This window comes from Nylanderia fulva, unplaced genomic scaffold (assembly GCF_048542155.1).
Source record: "Nylanderia fulva isolate GAGA-0341 unplaced genomic scaffold, ASM4854215v1 Scaffold23, whole genome shotgun sequence".
Classification (NCBI taxonomy): domain Eukaryota; kingdom Metazoa; phylum Arthropoda; class Insecta; order Hymenoptera; family Formicidae; genus Nylanderia; species Nylanderia fulva.
In genome coordinates, this window is record NW_028190293.1 from 416,327 (window position 1) to 435,483 (window position 19,157).

General features: G+C 31.8%; 1 protein-coding gene across 1 annotated transcript in view; it reads left to right on the forward strand.

Annotated features, from left to right (window-relative positions):
• The window catches only part of qless (decaprenyl diphosphate synthase subunit 1 qless), a 37,637-nt gene that overhangs the window by 14,921 nt on the left and 3,559 nt on the right, over nt 1-19,157 (forward strand). The window contains exons 2-4 of the mRNA XM_029306159.2: nt 10,140-10,292; nt 13,437-13,570; nt 14,660-14,801. Coding sequence (XP_029161992.2) covers nt 10,140-10,292; nt 13,437-13,570; nt 14,660-14,801 — 429 coding nt within the window. The remainder of the gene's footprint in view (nt 1-10,139; nt 10,293-13,436; nt 13,571-14,659; nt 14,802-19,157) is intronic.

Sequence of the window (19,157 nt, forward strand, 5' to 3'; positions counted from 1 at the left end):
TTTCGACGAGGCACGTTCGCGTGCGTGCAATGATTGTTTCGCGAGATGCATTTTGTTCTGGAATTATGTGACGGGATCTTCGCTTTCAAATTTTTCTCATGATAGCGCCGAGGGAAAAAAAAAAAAAAAAAAAAAACAGGCGATCGATACTCTAATGAGCCGATACGTTTGGAATGTTCGTATATATTCATTCATTCGTGCCACTTTGCGGCAAGTCTATTGCGAGAGGGAAAAGTGGATGACGATTGTTCGCCACGGTAAAACTACCATGGAAAGTTCTCGAGGAATGCGTACTGGCCTTGATTATTCCGTGCCATCGCTCGGACGGCGTTGCATGGTCCTACCATTGTCGATTTGCTGTCAATAATTTATAATTTTCAAGGTAGCCCGATTATACAATGTTATAAATCGATGTCCACTTGAGGATTTGCGCAAATATTATTTTTATTATTTTTATTATTCCGTGCTATTGTTCATAATTTTCAAGGTAACCCGAGGGATTTATGCGACATCATAAATCGATGTCTATTTGAAGGATATCAACATTTGCGCAAATTTATTTCGTAACAACTTGCAAGCAAATATTGATTAATATATGAATGCATTTGATTGTATAAAATATATATATTGGAACAACTCGCGAGAAGACGATAGGTAAATGTTGTTTGTAAAAGAAAAGTTTGTTTCGCACGCGCGGATAGTTTATCAATCTTTTTTTAATCGAATTATGCGGGGTAAAAATGCAAAAAAAAAAAATAAATAAAAATTTGCGACGATTTATGACAGATATTACGATAGCATGAGTTGTGAGAAAATGCGCAACATTCTGCTGAGATATCGTAGCTGAGAAAGCGCGAGTGTTTTTCCAAGTGTCGGGAATTGTCGATGTAACAGACAATTGATGGCCAATAGCAATCTCGACATTTGCATAATCTAATCGGAAACGTAACGCGGCGTTTTGGAAAACACCAAACTCTTACGAGGCACATATCCTCCAGCTCTTTTTCTACCTAGAGATGATTCTTTTCTCACGAAATTGTCCAAACATTCCGTGTGTGTCGTGGACAAACAGATATTATCGTCACTTCCTAATTCCGTTTCCTGGCATTTTGGCACCTACGTACATATGCGGCGTTTAACGCCAGCATACACATCTAAATCGACGTTCTTCGGAGAAGAACAAATAGAAACTTTGATATACATTAACCAAACGAGAGGGATATTGTGCGCAGCGTTGCGTGCCGTTACAACTTTTACCGTACTCTACGTATGGTGCATTTGGCTCTCTTTCTCCTGGTCGCTTTGTATCATTTATGGTTAGCCATGTCGTGTTTTAGCGTTACACCGAGAAAAACATTGGATAATTAAATCAAGAAATTTCTCAGTCGTGATACGTTTCTCTCAAATACCGTTTGCGGCTTTCTTCTCAGCGCAGCCGCGTAAAAGAACGAACAGAGTTTTCTCGCGGATTCTTCACATATATGTATATATCAAAATTAAATTAACGTTACATATGTTACATTTAACTCGTACGAGACTCGATATAAATTCGATGCGATGAAAAAAAAAAAAAAGAAAATTCTTTACTGATCTTACGAATCACTCTCTCTCTCTCTCTCTCTCTCTTCGAGGGAGGATCCTTCGCAAGGTAGGCGCGCGAAGACATGAGAGAGCGACCTTGATTCCTTGGTTCGTGCATTAGAGCACGCCGCGGCGTCCATTGGAACGGACATCAGCATCGATAAACGGCGGCGAGCGATTCCAGAATGTGGGTCGACGCTCACGGAGAAAGTATATTTTCCCACTCTCCGTGTCTCTTGACATTCAATATCGTTCTTCGAGAACGTGGCGAAGCTACTGACTGCTGTGGTCTCTCTCTCTCTCTTTTTGTTTCTCGTACACAGCTCTTCTTTTTCTTCGTGCACGTTCTTCTTTCTTCCAAAAATAACTACGTGATTTCATTCATAGACCGATTTCGTCTGTCCCATCTGGAAGTTCCTTTCCTTTCGAGGAAGAGTACGAATTATTTCATTTTAGTGCCAGCCTTGAACGCTGAAAAAAATCCGTGTATTTTTATGGTACATGGGAATTATACTGGTTCAAAACTGAAAAAATTACTTAATTATCACTGTAATTTTTTCTCCATATTTTTTTTCAGTGAAAATACATATTAATGTATAATATAGGTAAAATTAGTTTTTTTTTTAATGCAAACATTACTTGTAATTTTAAATTTTTTTTACTTAATTAAAACTTTATTTCATAACATTAGCATTTCGTGTTGCAATTCCATGTTCAGTGGAATATTTTTAATTATAAAAATATATAAAAATATATTTAATATGAAATTACATAAAATATGTACCTAATCTTCCATATAGGCATCAATATTGCATGATTATGCTGGGTCGAAAAAAAACTAGCTTAATCATGTAATTTCACACAAATATTTTTTCAGTAAAGAATAAGTTGTAATATATATGTATCTAGCCTTTAATAATACATGTATGTAATTTTCAATTTTATGAAATACATATATTAAATATTTATATAAAGAAATATATTTTGAAATAATCTTAAATTCTTTTAAATGCGCGCACAAACACATACGCACACTCGCATATATAATTCAAAATTATTTTAAATTATTATGAAAAAACTAACATTCCATTTGTGATAACAGTTTATATTTTAGAAACTAAACTACATATGAAGTATAAAAAGATGTATACGTATTTTATCGTCGCTATTTAATTATGCTCTTTAGATTTGTTTTTTGAAGAAATCTGAAATACTTTTACATTTACATATGAGCATGTATATCTTCCTTAACATAATTGCATTCTTTCTTCTTTCCGTGATTTAATGGTTAAAAGAATTTTTTGTCCCTAAAATATCTTTGATGATGACTGATATTATCGAAATGATTTGCCAAAGTAGGTAGCGAAAGAATCGTCGATATACGCCAACCATGAAGTGAAAGCTATCTTTTTGGCAAGCAAACAAAGTATGGTTGTAAATGCTTCAAAGATTTGGCAACACACGCACACACACACACACACACACACACACACACTTTGCGCGTTGACAAGCGGTTGTTGCTCGAAGAAAGAGCAAATTCTTGAAACGCGTCAAAGGTCGCACGTAATGATAAATACAAACGATTATTACAACTTCGGGTATTCTTCTATTTCGCAATACATCAAACTATATATATATATATATCTCGCAATAATCGACGATGCAGGTGATTTTTTGTCTTAATTATGTAACGCACTCCCGGCCACGTGACATATGCAAATCTCTCGGGAATGCACGGAGTGAAAGAAATTGTATATTTTGATCATAAGAAGGTGAAAGCGTCCTTCGCACGATCGGGCAGAAGTTTTGCGCCGTCTCGGGCGCGAATTCTTATGTCACGCGCCTGTTTGGTCCGTCACGCAGTCTGAACTTCAGCCTTGCACCTTTGCGAGAGACGAGAAACGTGTTCGACATACACAAAGGACGTCCTACAATGTGTACAAGCGTTGTTACCGTAAATGGAGAAGAATAATATATAAACACTTACTCTCGACAATTAATGCTAATATACAGAACAGGTTTTCACGGACAACTTGGTGAAAAGATAATCTCTATAGTGAAATTTAAATTGTTTATGTAACATATAGAGAGCACGCGTTCTCCAAGATTAATTCATTTCGAATTCACGAATAAATTTATGTTTTTTTGCTATTTATTCCAATAAAAAATCCATATCTGTACACAGATTATTTAATAAACGGTTGACTCGATTGCGTTCGCAACTTTGCGTTGCTCTCCCGACTGCATTTTTCCTTCGTCACTGTGTAGTCAAGGTTTCAACTAACATTGTGGTAGGTTCTTGATGTTTCTTTCTCTTTCTTCAAGAGAAGGGACTTGTATCAATAAGGTAGTAACTCTAGAAGATCTGGAAAATAATACATGCTTGTAAAGATTGCAGATTCTTGCTTTCTTAACCGCATATGAACATAAGAATATATTAGCCTAGGACACTATTTGGAAGGAAAAATCTATCAAATATTCCTATTTTCAAGAATTAGGCTTGATCAGAGCCGATACGAACTCGCTTACTTAGTTTATTCACGTTAGTGTTTGTGCATTCGCTTATTTGTATGCTAGATTGGCTTGCATCGACATTTCTTAAAGTTCGAAAGTTTTCTTTCTGCGACTTTCTTTGAGGAATTACATAATTTAAACAGCGGAGTCTATTTTATTGGACAATATTTTATTCTACATGTTTCTCTCTAAATGTCTAAATCTACATCATGTTTATTATCTCTTTTACGATGATTTTTATTATGTTTCCGTGGTCTGAGTCAATTTTTCAAACTTCACTTTTTATTTACTCTGAAAAAACTTGAAAAAGTATGGATAACAATTATTTCAGCTAGAGGTTGGAAGCTACAAAAGAAAATACGATAAAAATAGAAAAATATGAGATACGATTTTCTGGCAAGAAGTTTGCCAAGGATCATCTGAAGGGCATCTTTTGAGATTAATCTTTCTCGTTCACCTTCAAGCCTTTAAGTGATGATTCTTGAATAAGAACTACATCTCCCTCTTTTTTCTTCCAAGAAGAAAGATTCGAAAAAATGTTCTTCCTAGTTACTGCTCAGAAACGGTGAGCAATTTCTTGCGTCAAGCATCCGGCCGCCTTTTCAATTGTGACTCTTGCAACGGTTCATCATACGCTCGTTTATGTCGAGGCGACTTAACACATCGAAGAAGGGTCGAGAAGGCCGTCGCGACTATTTCTCCCTCCAGGCAGCAGTGATCCCCGGCCAAGTTTATAGCATCGCATTGCCACAATCCAACTTGCGGACAGTCCAGCCATGTAACCTCACTTTCTCCTCTTACAGAAAGGCCGGACCCAACTATTCGACGATCTACGATTAACTCCACCCGATTCCCAATACGCGTGAGAGTTTCACGCGTGAGTTCGATAATCTCAAATTCGCACGAGAGATTGGTACAAGTTTAGCTTCCCTTATACACAGTTTGCTGTTATCTAAATCAAGTTATATAAGTGATCATCTAAATGAAATTTTGGCACGTCTCATCTTGTCTCTATATAGATAATCAAAATATGTATTATCTGTATATAAATAGAATAAAATGTTCAGATAATTAGAGTGATAGCACATCAAAATACTGAAAGTAGTAGAACAAGCAGTAAGCACTAAAAGGCTTATGAATAAAAAGATGAATTTTTATATCCCTACTATGTTTATCTAGATGAATCGCCATAAAATTGTATCTTTTATCTAGATGTATGTAAAACAAAATCATCCTCATCTCATCTTTATCTAGCTAATTTTTAAATCATCCAAGCACAACACTGCTTATACATCCTTTCCGTTATCTTTCCGTATCGGCAGTGAAACGAATATATGAGCAATGGGGATAATTGCAATACGGGAGATATAGTGCATCAATTTTTACCTCATAGTTTCTTTATTACAAGTTAGCTCCTTTCAACTGTCAAGCACCGCAGGTGCGATTCTTACGACAGAGGCACTTGAATCAAGCACTCGATCCGCGCGATCTTGCATCAGCATTTACTACTTTAGATCATCGATATAACGCGAACTCTTAGACATCCCTTTAATTTTCTTAATAATTGTAATGAAATTATCTCTTGAATTATTTCACATGTTAATTTAATTAGTTACGCACGATTATGAAACACTAGAAAATCCTCCGATAGAAATCTCCCGTATGTGTTGGCAATAATTTATTAACACATTTCTGATAAATAGATATTGTATATCGTTTTTTATATTTCTGCTTATAAAATGTCTAAATAATACATTTTTACGTTTTTACGTGTTAGATTTAGATTAAAAATCAAATGTGTTGTCTATTGAAATATTAATTTTTTAATTGTTTGCACATTTTTAATGACAGCACAATTTTGTTTCTCTTTAACATTACATTAAGCATACACGTTAGCATTTAAAAATGTGTAGCATGCATATGTATGTATTTTATAAATGTTATATACGCCATCACACATATTTTTTTTAATTACTCAACCTACAGTTTTTCTGACAAGATAATTTCTTCTCAGTGAAAATATTAATTGTAAGAGAAATTTGCTCATATCGCTTTGTTTCTTTTCTCAACACTGTATACATTTGCAGTGTTGAAAAATTCATTAAAGTCTGCTTCCAATTATTGAAAAAGTATTATTTCTTTTTTATCTGATTAATTTGTTTTTAATTATTACTTCTTTTTCAAACTATTTCTGTCTTTAATATAACTCGAAAATTTTTGAGCGCATCATTATTTTAACGAAGGAAAAAAATTCGGTTTCAAAATTTCCCAGGAATCCTTAATGCGAAAAGGAATGTTGTTCTGTATTTCATCAATCCACATAGACCACGTTTGGTCGCTTTTAATTTATCGATGAGAATATACAACCGGAATTTAGGAAAGTCGTAGCAGCTGGTTACGGTCTAGTATATAGCTCTCCACTTAAAGTTATGCCAACTGTTACGTGATATCACGTGACAGAAAGACAGCTTTCATAACCATCCCGATCTGTTCATCAGAGGGTTTAGACATTATATCTTCGGCGTCGTTAACAAAGTCGATAAATCAATCGTCGCGACGTGCGAAACGTGTTATCAGCGACGCGATAATTGAAATTTGCTTTTGCGCCCATGAATGAAAACCCTGCCACACATTTTGATGACGACATTGTCTGCAAACGATGACGTCTACCGGATCCGGTCTCGCATTCGGTATTTTTGTCTCACAATTTTCCCGTTCGTTGATCGCGTTACAAAACTTGCGAGAAAATTACATGTTCTATAAATATCGGATATAATTGTCAAATTTATTATTAGACTAAAAATAATTATTGGATAAATAATCGCACAGAATTGGAGAACGCGCGGGACCTCAATAAAAATAGCTATATTTAGCTATGCCATTATTAAAAAATATGCATGTTTTACGCATGTAACTAGTTTCGCGTGTTCACTTTTTTTCCCCTTTTTTTTACGGATTCAGGATTTCCTTTGGCGTTAGCCTTGAGGTCGAATATACTCGTGAGAGAGGTAAAAGTCAAATGCAGTGAACTTGCCTGTTGTCGCTACTAGCCAGTTATCCAGGAATGCGATAACTCGACGTATGTGTGCACATGAAATTAGACACATATTAAGCTAATCGTTAGACGCAATTATTGCTCAACGTTGCATATCCTCTGCGCATTTACAACACATCGGAACAATATCCGGAATTATTTAAAAAATTAAATTATCCGTTATTACGATTAAATCGCACTTTATGTAGGTCTTTCGTCACATCGAAATATCTACATTTTTTATGAACGGTATTTTCGAGCGAACTATGTCACGATAAGCGATGTGTATTATAGCATAAAAAGATATTATATATATTATATATACATTATGCAAGAAAATAAAGAGACGTTCAAACATTTCAACTAACATTTAATGACATAAGTACACGTAAAAGTTAAAATGATATTGTATAAAGGTCTATAATTAGGATATAAATTATATGTACAAATGATAGATATTATTTTGCAATATCACTAGTTTGTAATGTGACATGTGCGAATGGGAAAATTAGTGCAGGGTAATTTAGTTAATTTTTTTCAAACGCATATATACGCACGTTAGATTTACAAGGTTACCGGTCGCCGGCGATCGGTTTATTGCGTACATGTGTATGCTTATATACAGATTGCGAATGTTGTCATTTGCCTGTTGTCGTGGCCTCAATTAATGCCAGGTAAATGAACCGTTGCACATAGTATAAAATTTGCAGCAATGTAAAGAAACAAAAATCTTCTATCTATCAGCTTCTATAAATACACATATACATATATTTTCCATTCTAATATTTTTTTAAGTATTTTTTTACTTTTCGAATATTTTTTCCGTAATGTTTTTAATTTTGTTATTATCTACTTTTTAGAATTAAATTGTTTATTAATCTGAGAAATTAATTAGGAGGATGAAAAATACACACATATGTATATATATTTTATTAGGAGAGAAAAGATGTGTATTTATATAGAAAATTTTAACAAACTAAATACATGAAGATTATTTTTTATTAGACTAAAAAAATATAATTTTTATATTCTACATATATATATAGAATAATATGGAAAATTTAAATATATAATATACATGTATGTATAAATTCAATTAAAAAGATTTTTATTTTATAAAGTTTAAAAATTGTATTTTTTAATGGGCGCTTAATTAAAATTTTATTAAATTAAACTACTAACAATAAGTTTACTGTGCATTTACGCTAATACCGTAACTATGCATTTTATAGATAGCTCTATTCTCACGTACACATAAATATAACGGAATGTAGGCAAGTAATACGTTATGAAACTATGATGAATAAAATATAAGTTTTCTTAATACATAAAATTAAAATTTTTTCAATTAAAAAAATTTTATGTCGCACGGCCGGTTATTATATCTAATGAATTAATACGTTGAATGTTAAAAAATTATGGGAAATTCGAACGAAGGAGACATCGTTATGTACAGAGTGAAGGAATGCTGTCGTTTCTTAGCTTCCGAACAAGTCAATGGGAAACTAAAGTGTTTGCGAGAGCATCTAACATTCCATCGCTACGAAAATAGTCATGAGAAAGATAGGTTTGGTCAATAATGCTTCGTAAATAATAGCGCTACGTTTTGCACAGATAACGCGCAAAGTAATCGTAGTATTCTCTACTTGAAAATTTTTGAAAAATCATTGAGAATATATAAAATTATATATATGAAAAAATACAATTCAGTAGTTTCATATCTCTCGTGTCTTAAAATAATTTTTATTATTATTTTTGAATATGAATATATATCTCTACTCTTCTCTAAAGTTTTAAAACTTTAAAACATATATTACCATGCAGCATAACAATATTGCATGTCATCATTTTTTAATTTTTCTTTTAAAAATTATCAATTCTTTTAAGACATAATTTATAATATAAAAATTTACATCTTTAATTATATTAACATATAAAGTATTATTCATATAATTATATATTAAAATAATTATAATATGTATAAATTAAAAATAATTAGAAATTTAATTATAATTGCATTATACAATGAACGGAATATAAATTACAAAAAAAAATATTATATAAATATTATATATGTATATATACTTTTTGTACAAAGTTAACGCAAAAAAAAAATGTAAATTATGTAAGTGTATTTTTATTGTGTAATTAAAACTCTTAGCTTGAAATATTAATTGATAATAATTTATTATTAAGTTGCCGCACAGCATCAGAAAATCTTAATTAGCGCTATTTTTTCCGAGTAGTAAGAGCTATGACGCAGCGGACGCAGTGTTGCAAGAGTAGTAATTGCTCGAATAAGGTCAGACCGGCGCGGCGACAGTAGTAAGTCACGCGTTACGTCGGACCTACACCGCGAGAGATAGCTCTATTCTCACGCGTACGCAATATTACACATTAAATAATTGTTCTGTTCAAACTATCGTCACACTTATCTCTTAATCGATTATTAATCGACTAGAATACTTAATCTTTTTATAAATACTAAATTAATTATAGTAAAAATTAAAAGTAAATTAGAAGTAGACACGTGAATACAGATATTAACGTTTGTTTAAACCACAATTTAATACTTTTAATTAATTTTACTTTTAACACTTTTACATTTCTACTATTTCTATTCACATTGACTTTTATTAAATAATAAAAGTTTTAAATACATTGTAATATATTAATAACGCGCATTCTTCTGTAGATTCTTTTATAAACAATTCGATATTACTTCATTAATTTGTACAATAAAATAAAAAGTATTCTCTTTGTTCTCTCTCTTTCTCTTCTTCTGAAAATTTAATTAAATAAAATTTAAATAAATTATATTACAGCTGTAAGTAAAAAGATAATATCGATAATATGTGCACGGTTCTAAGAATATTTGACAGTCATGTTTGAAACTGGGATATGGTAAATATTTGTGGTATTACGTAGTTAATTTTTTACGGCATAATATAAGTTTATGGTCAATATTTGACGTAATACAGAGAGAACTTTCTTCTTTTTCCATTTGCAGAACAAAACGAATACGCGAGACAGCAGGATAGGTCTCGCGAGGGCAACGAGCACTATGCAAACGCAGATGCCTGGATCTTTGCCCGATTACCAAATCGATCCTTACAGACTTGCAGAGGATGACCTTAAGGATATGTTCGACGACATACGACTGGTAAGTCCTTATATTATTATTATTATTTTAAATTGCATCTCTGAGGAATCGTTATCCTGCTAGCTTTTCTTTCCCTTTAGGATCAAATTTATTTATTTATAACAAACAAAATATAAGAACCACATTTTTTTTGTATCTCTAATTTGTCGATATATTATTTAGAAAATAAATATAAAGTTTAATTTTTTAGTCTTCCTTAATTCATAGCGTTTGACTATTAGAACTGTTACATTCGAATTATAATTATATAATTATTGCCTGATCAAAGCAGCGTATATAAATCGATTATTTATTCTTTTTTTGTTTTCAATTGCATAAAATCTCATAAAAAGATATATATTTATCCTTTCTAGTAAGACATTTCTAGTACAAGAATCATAATTACGTAATAAATCAAAATCATTTTCGTCTCTTGATATGTAAGTTAGTAATGAATATTGAAGTAAATATAATAATTGCGCAAAATTGATGGACACAATATGCCATTACTGACGAATAGTTAATACGCGAATTCATTACATAAAAGAAGCCGAAGGCTATTAATCCCTATTCATATGAGGCGGCAATTGTCATTTACATGTATAGCCTCGAGAAACTTTCGGGAAGTAAGAGCATACCGTCTTAACGGCTATTTATGTAATTGACTTCATCGATATTACGTATGCGCTGTATTATGAAATCGTGTCGGCCAATATGTATGACGAACCTAGCGGTGCGGCAAAGATGCATGTGTCAAAAAGGTGTAATTAGAAAAGAACCGCGCGTAACCGAATTGTTTTTTGATTTCACATGACAATCCTTTACTCTTTGATCCGGAAGAAAAATTATTCGATTTAGAAAGATCGCGCAATAATACTGGATAATAATTTTGTCGTAATATTTTTAGATAATGTCGCGAAATTACACGCGCAGAAAATAATCAATTCTTTTTTTAATCTTACATGTAAATATCGAAAACTTTACTCATTTTCTTCAATTTCTAAATTTCAAATGACAAGCGAAATTTATTAGAATACTTTATCTAAATATTCTTTATCTAAATTTCTTTTATAAATTGCTACGGAATTTTAAAAATTATTATTTTTGCATATCTTAACAAAATATTGATTTCTTGAATGAGATCATTATTCGTTATTTTTCAATAAATATTTATTACCGCAATAAATATTTATTGAAATTATTATTTACTAAATAATTTATATATGATATTTTAAATCGGCCAATAGAGCCCAAGCGCGAAAAATTAATTCGGAATTGTATCTCTTGGTTTGAGATTACTAAGTTCCATATATAAAGTAATCTCGAACTTACATATGGAGAAATAATTTATATTAGCTTTATAATATAAATTAAATCCTGATTCTTCGTGTTAAAAAATGTTCAGAAAAATCTTAAATTATCAAAATTATATCGCATGCTTTAATAATAATCTTATCTTACAGTTCCTGATTACTTATCGACAAATGACATTGGGCGTTGTTCAAAGAGAATCTTATTTTTACGATGACAAGCACAAGCACACTATCGTTAAAAAGCGCGTTTACAGATATTGATGAAGAGTCGTACAGTTTTTTACGTGACTTTGTCTTCACTTAATGCGTTTCAGCCCGTTAGCGAAAGCAGCTGAGACTTCACGGTCTGTGTGTGGTCTAGAAAAGAACTTTTACTCGCAATCGCTGTTCATCATGTACGTCTGTACGTCATATGGTGTGAAATTCGCTCGATCTGAGAAAGAAAGTATTCTAATTTTTATCGAGAAACAAATATATTCTGCATCTTCCTATCGCTTTAAGATCACTTGTTCCTCCGAGGAATTAATTTTTGATATTTGTACAAAAATAATGATTTATTTTTTAGACGTTGTTAGAATATAGATGAGTGAAATATTAGTGTGTAGGGCAACTTAGAAGAAAAGAATGCAATACGCAACTTCATTGATTCTTCTCATCTTTTACGAGCATGAAGTAATTGAATCATGTAACCAACTTTATAAACGAGATGGCACGCTTCTTCTCAAGTATTACAGAGAAATTTGACCGCAAAGTCTTAACATAATGTTCGAATATTCATCAACTACTGTCATTAAGAAACGCGGTAGTTAATACAGGCTTTTGTCTATAAATTATAAATGTGTGGAATCAAGGCTAACTGTTTTATATATCCTTATACATAGAGTGTCCATAAGTGGTGATGCAATCGGAAAAATGTTTCTGTAAAAAAAATAAATCGAAAATATAAAATAAATTTTTTTTAAATTAATTTTAAAATTTACTTGAAAATTTGGAAATAATTAATAATATTAAGTATGTAATATTAAAAAAAAACGATGTCATCTCAAAGATTATTTCATTTAAAAATGACCTAAACCACAGATCGAAATGTCATGAGATATTTATTTTAATAAAGAAATTATTGTCCAATATTGGTCGTTTTTTTTTTTTTTTTTTTTTTAGTATTACATACTTAATTTATGGTTTTATTTTATACTGGCGAATTGATTTCTCACATTAAATCAATTAAGACATTTTATCGAATCAATTAATAATATATTTATACCTTTTTAAGCTTGAATGATCTTTAATGGCTTTGTATCGCATATCAATTATTAAGTATAAGAAAAATTTATTCTAATCTTATATTTATTTTTTTTCATATAGAATAAAATTTTCTCTGTTGTATCAGTAGTTTAAAAACTTGTACATTTTTATTATTGTAACGAGAGACTATAATGTTGCATACGTCGATTAATAATACAGAATAATAATAAGAATAATTTCCCGGCAAATGTAAGATCCTGAACTTGAAATAAATAAACCAAAAATCTTAATCTCTGGCTGATCTTAGGTGAAAGGTGTTTTAAAGAATTGACTTGACGTGTCGTTACTTTGATTTGTATGAAGTGTTTTATAAATTGCATGTAAAATGAAAATAATAATATTATATTATATGTTAATATATATTATTATATTAATATATTATTTTATATATTATATATAAATTATAATATATTATAAATATTGCAATGAAATTACATATTGTTTTATTGTACATACTTCGATATTTGGCTATAATTTTCACTACACGAGTCTTTGAATCTTTCATTGATATAAAAAATTTGAAGATTTGTGTATTATTATTTTTCAGGAACTTATTAACAGCACTACGCAAGAAGAGCTGCGACCTATAAGCACGTATTACTTGGATGGCCAGGGAAAAGCGATACGACCCATACTTACCATACTCATGGCACGAGCTATTAATTATCACAAGGGAAGAAAGTAAGTAAACGCGCGCATTTCTGTAAACATTTTTGAAATTTTTATCGAGGAAGAATTTTTGTAGCTAGACCAAACCGTACAATCGCGCGTGTTTGTGTAGAGAAAAAAATTTGCATTTTTTTCTTTTCCTTGAAAAATCTTAAAATAACATTTATCCATTTATTTTTTGTTATTCAAAGAAAAACTAAAAGACGAGTAAGAAGAGTATAGAAGACGACTAGTAGATATTACGTAATTACAAATGCAAGAGAATCGCGAATAAATATAAAATTATTAACATATTTATACTAAAGATGTCATTTTTTTCCATTCTTACGAGCAGCTGGCAAGAATCTTGTTATTCTACGCGCATAATGTCAGTGATTACATCAGTAGTATCCTTAAACCGTAAATTTTACGAGCAATTTTTCGAATTGAAATGACGCGAAGCAATGTAGATCTTGTTGGAAAATTTACGGTTATGAAGATTTTGCGTGAGAGAGCTGAATCTTTTTTTTTTTAATATTATATGCGTGCTGCACGATGAATCTCTGCGATTATGAAAATGTATATATACGTTCCCGACGTTTAGAAAGCATTAAAAGTACCAACAAAGTAGTACAAGTTGGATCTCTATGAAAGTGGCGGGGTCAATCCATGTATACACATGCACACACATATTTTGTGTCGAGCAAATTATTCCGAAACATGAATGGGAAGTTTGAGTGAATGAGAACTTCAGTAGCGTGTCCGTTCTAACATATATTTAGATTCGGAAAGAGAGGAAACGTAAATTCCATCGATTGATTGAGATATAATTTTAAAAGATCTTTAGAGCAAAAGCGAATTATATTTGTTCGCGATTTGTGTCGAGATTTGCTTTAAGCGCGTAATCATAAAAGTGTGAAAATTATTAGACTGTAACAGACTGCTGTTTACGGCTTATTTAATTAAATAGGATAATCTTCGAGGCTGAAATTTTACGAAGCGTAGCGTTTCAAGATAATTTTTTCTGATTATTTATAATTTAAAAAAACTTAATAGACCGCTATATATAATGATTCTTCGCAAGTAGCTTATTCTACAACAAAGGGACTTTTGCTTTTTCAGCGTTCTCTCGCATGCGCAACGACAAGTAGCGATGATCTCCGAGATGATCCATACCTCTTCCTTATTGCACGATGATGTGATCGATCAATCAGACATCCGTCGAGGCAAACCATCGGTGAATGTCGTCTGGAGTCAAAAAAAGGTTGGATTTATTACAAAATTCTTCGATTCGCAAAGATTCAGTTGACATTCTTTATCATATAAAGGAATTCATTTTTTATTTTAAACTTTTCACCAAACGTAAAGGTCATTGCCACATGAAAATTAATATTTCAATTATTTCTATCTAAAAAATTCATATAAGTTGAAATAATAAGACAAATAATTAAAGAAATAATGTTTGCTTTAAAAAAAGGAAATTTGAACAAATGAGAAAAATTATATATAAAAATATTTAAATTAAAATTATATGTGTAATCATATATAGAATATTTGTTCTATAAAAATATTGCAAAAAAATGTATTTAATTTTTGAGCATAAACAGCGATTATACAATATACCATAGATTTTGTTCTGGTAGTTATATTTCTCCGGTGCTTCTTTTTTGAATTAAAATTTTATCGAGAGCGACTACTACGCATCGGTCAGTATATTAGTGATGGAAACTCTCTCTCTTTAAAATATCGGTGAAGGAAGGAGGCTAATGCGATTCATGGCCGGACATCGATAACGCGCTTTCTAGATTTGGAAGCGGATTTGGTCTCCGCCTGTTTCGCCTGTGTCGGAAAACTCGGAAGAACCGAAAGGAGAATATCGATTAAAAATATCGTCCGTTTGTAATAGAATATGAAGGACGACGTAAGACTTTCTCGAAAGCAACGAGTCAATCGACTTGCTGAAATTACATATATTAGAAATCGACAGTTGGAACGACAGTGGGCGACACGTGATCGAAAAATTTTAACTCTCAAACGCATAGGAGTTAATGTACGCACTTTCGCAATCGATCGGAACGGCCTGAATTTCGTCCGCGCTTTTCCATATACGACTGCCCACTTGCCGCGTTTCTAACGCTTATTAATTAGCTTTCAATCGGTGTCGCGCGAAAATGATTGAATTGCAGTCACCATAGACGTTATACAAGCGTCCAGGCAAGAAGTGAAACGAGAGTGCGCGATTGAACATTAGACGCTAGGTCAAGAACGCGCAAAGCACATTGACACATGCATATAAGTACGCGAGTGTAAACACGCGTTTGTATATATAGAAAAGTGTCCGTTCCTTTTATGCCTTTCATATACAAAGTGTCTTGCAAGTCGTCCGTTTTTCTTCTCGTTAGAATTACAGATTCGACGCAGGAAGGATCTTTTTATCTTGCTAAAAAAATTCCATCTACGGGGAGAATTCTCTCTTAGAATTTAGCCTGAAAATCATGAGATTCTCTCTGTGATTAATATTTACCACAATGACGAATATTAATATGTACATAGTCAAATTAATCGAACATATTTTATCTTATTGTGTGTGTGAATATTAATATTTTTTATTGTGATAAATAAATTCTAAGAGAAAATTCTTTCCGTGTATTGATAATCCGAGGAAGAATACGAAAACCGATGTATTATTTTTTGCACATAAACTCTAGCATTTAATTAAAAGTTTAAAATATAAGTCTATTTCTACAGATATTTATTAGAAACTGCGCTATTTTTACAAAAGCTTAAAAAAATTAAAATCTGAAAAATAGATCTCTCAATAATTGATAAAACGATATATTATATACATATATCAAATAAAAATTTATTGGGTTTAAAATAAAATCACAGTTTTTCTTATTTATTTGTAAAAGTTATCCAATTATTTCTCAATAAATATTTTATTATCCTCAATGAATATTTTATTGGTTGTCGTGTTAGCTTGATAGAAATTACGAAATGTAAGATGTAAAAACAATTTTAGAGAAAATTTATGAATGATTTTCTCTTATATTATTTTATGATTCTAGATTTAAGAATCTCTGAATGAAAATCCATTTAATTGGATAATTTAATGGACTATTAAGTTGATCGATACGCGAAATTAAAAGAAGACTTTAAACTATGTTGCACGAAGGATATCTATTTTTCCGATTTTGTATCCACAATCCACGTACGTGTTACGACATTACAGTCTTGGAACTTGTCACTTTAATGCCTCTAACTCGGCACTCCGTCCAGACATGTAGATATCTCGATGCGTATCGCACGATAATGCGTTGTGCAACAATAACTTGTAACAACATTTTGAAAGATCAAGTTACACACCATGAATTTTCCAACAAACGTAAAAATGCTTTGTCTTTCTTGGTCGCAAACGTTATTTAAATTTGGAATACGTAAATACGCGAAACGAGGAGAAGAAAATAAAAATGTATTTTAAACAATCGACAACAATTTGCAATAATATCGTTGAAAATCGAGGGGAAACAAACGTGAAAGGTGAGAACAAGTTGGGCAGAGCGAGGATGGACGTATCGTAATTTGCATAATTGAATCCTGGAATAGCGCAGGCGCAAATATGATGAGGGAGGCGCAAAAGTGTGACAACCTTGATGCTTGATGGAATTAACGCCTTCCAGAGAAATGGAAAGTCCGACGATAACCGACGAAAGTCGCGACGCTGACGTCGTCTTCGATGCTGAGGGTCGCGCGAACATAGCTGAACTAATGAATTGTGCAACAGTTCGCTCGCTATATTAACGTACCGCTAATTGAGAGAACTCTTGCCGTGGTATATACAATAATTATTTTCGAGTTGCACCTATCAATAAGGAGATTACGTGTGTAAAGCGTGACTCTGTGGAATGTGAGCCGAAGGCAAGTGTGAAATGACGAGAATACGCTCTGACGGAAATATAAAAATACAATGGCTCGCATTGACGATCAGAAAAATGCTTAAAGCAATATTATTGCAGTAGTATAGTACAAGAATAATTCAGAATAGTTATACTGATTTTTACAAATTATATATTAATTATAATATATTATAAAATAAGGATGATTCAGAATAAATTTAACTCATTTTAACAGATTATTTTGGAGGCCATTCTCAGGAAAAAAAATGAACATATGTAGGTCCTAAAAAATTTCTACTTTTTTATTTCTATATTATGATAATGTATGATTAACATAATTTAATTATATGTAATAACTTTTGACAAAAAAATATGCAAATATTATTTATTGTTAATAAATGCTTAAAATGTCCAGTAAATAATCGAGATTTTTTCTTATTTATTAATTGTGCAATTCAAACTCAAAAAACATAGTTTGAACATTTATTGCGAAGTTGAATTATTAAATAAAGAATTACATAATTTTTACTCAGAACTTTCAAAAAATCTGTCATGTCTTTTTTTATACTCGTGTTCTAAATCACTCTGCACATAATACATATATAATTAAATTATATTAATTATAATATAATACGTAATAAAAAAATAAGGAATGTGCTTTCTTTATGTTTGATTTATTCGAATAAATTGCAAGTTTACTCGCGAACAGCTGTGAAACAGAGATGTTCATCTATACGTGATAGGCGCTAAAGGTTTCTAACTCTTCATTCTCCATTTCATTAAATCACACAACAAATGGCTCCGTTCCGAAGCCTATCCTAAGTTGTTTCCTCGGAGAGAAAGAGATAATATTAGTCGGAATTAATGTTTCTCACCGGTGGACCGCTACTTTCCGCGCTGATTCATGCTCGTTTAGCGAAACGTCGCTTCGGGATAATTGCAAGAAAGTGCACACGCGCTGGAGCAGCTCGTGCTCAGGGGAAAACCCTGTCCGCAGGTGTCTTTCAATGTTATATCGCGATTGAGATGCGTGAAAATAAAGGCGACGCATCGGCGATGCCGGATGTGAAACTTAAAATTACGAGCCGTTTGTTGAGTCACTTGAACCATTGTCGACCCACGAAACGATCCTCCTTCAATCGTTTTACGCCAAAACATTGTCATTATCGCGACAAAAGTTTCTTCTCGTGTCTCTTTCAGGGACATCCGGATATTCTCTTCTGTTATGTCAGAATTTTTTGACTTTGAAGAGATATATCTTTTTCGTTAATTAATCGAAGATATCGAAATTTTTTTACAAAAAAAGTACTTTTAAAAGACTACGGGGTGTATCTAAATATAAGGGAGGCATCTCCTTCCCTGAGAAGTTTTCATTTTTTTTCTCAAATTTAAGACAAATTAAAAATATGGAACATTTTCCTCTTCATTTTTTTTAATTTGTCTGAAATTTGAGAAAAAATATAAAAACTTAATTTTAATCTCCCTCTTTAGAAAAGTGTTAGAAAAGGAGAGAGATATAAGGAACCTTAATTTTCGACAAAGAATCATCTCCTAAAATTGCTCGCACTTACTTAGCTATACCCTGTATATTTATTTTCGTAAAATGAAAGTTTGAAAATAGAAACGCGCGGAAAGCTTTATAAGGAAATTTGTAAGATCGACGAATTAAATTGTACGAAAAATAGAAAGCGGCACAATGTATATGTTGATTTTAGAATTCGATG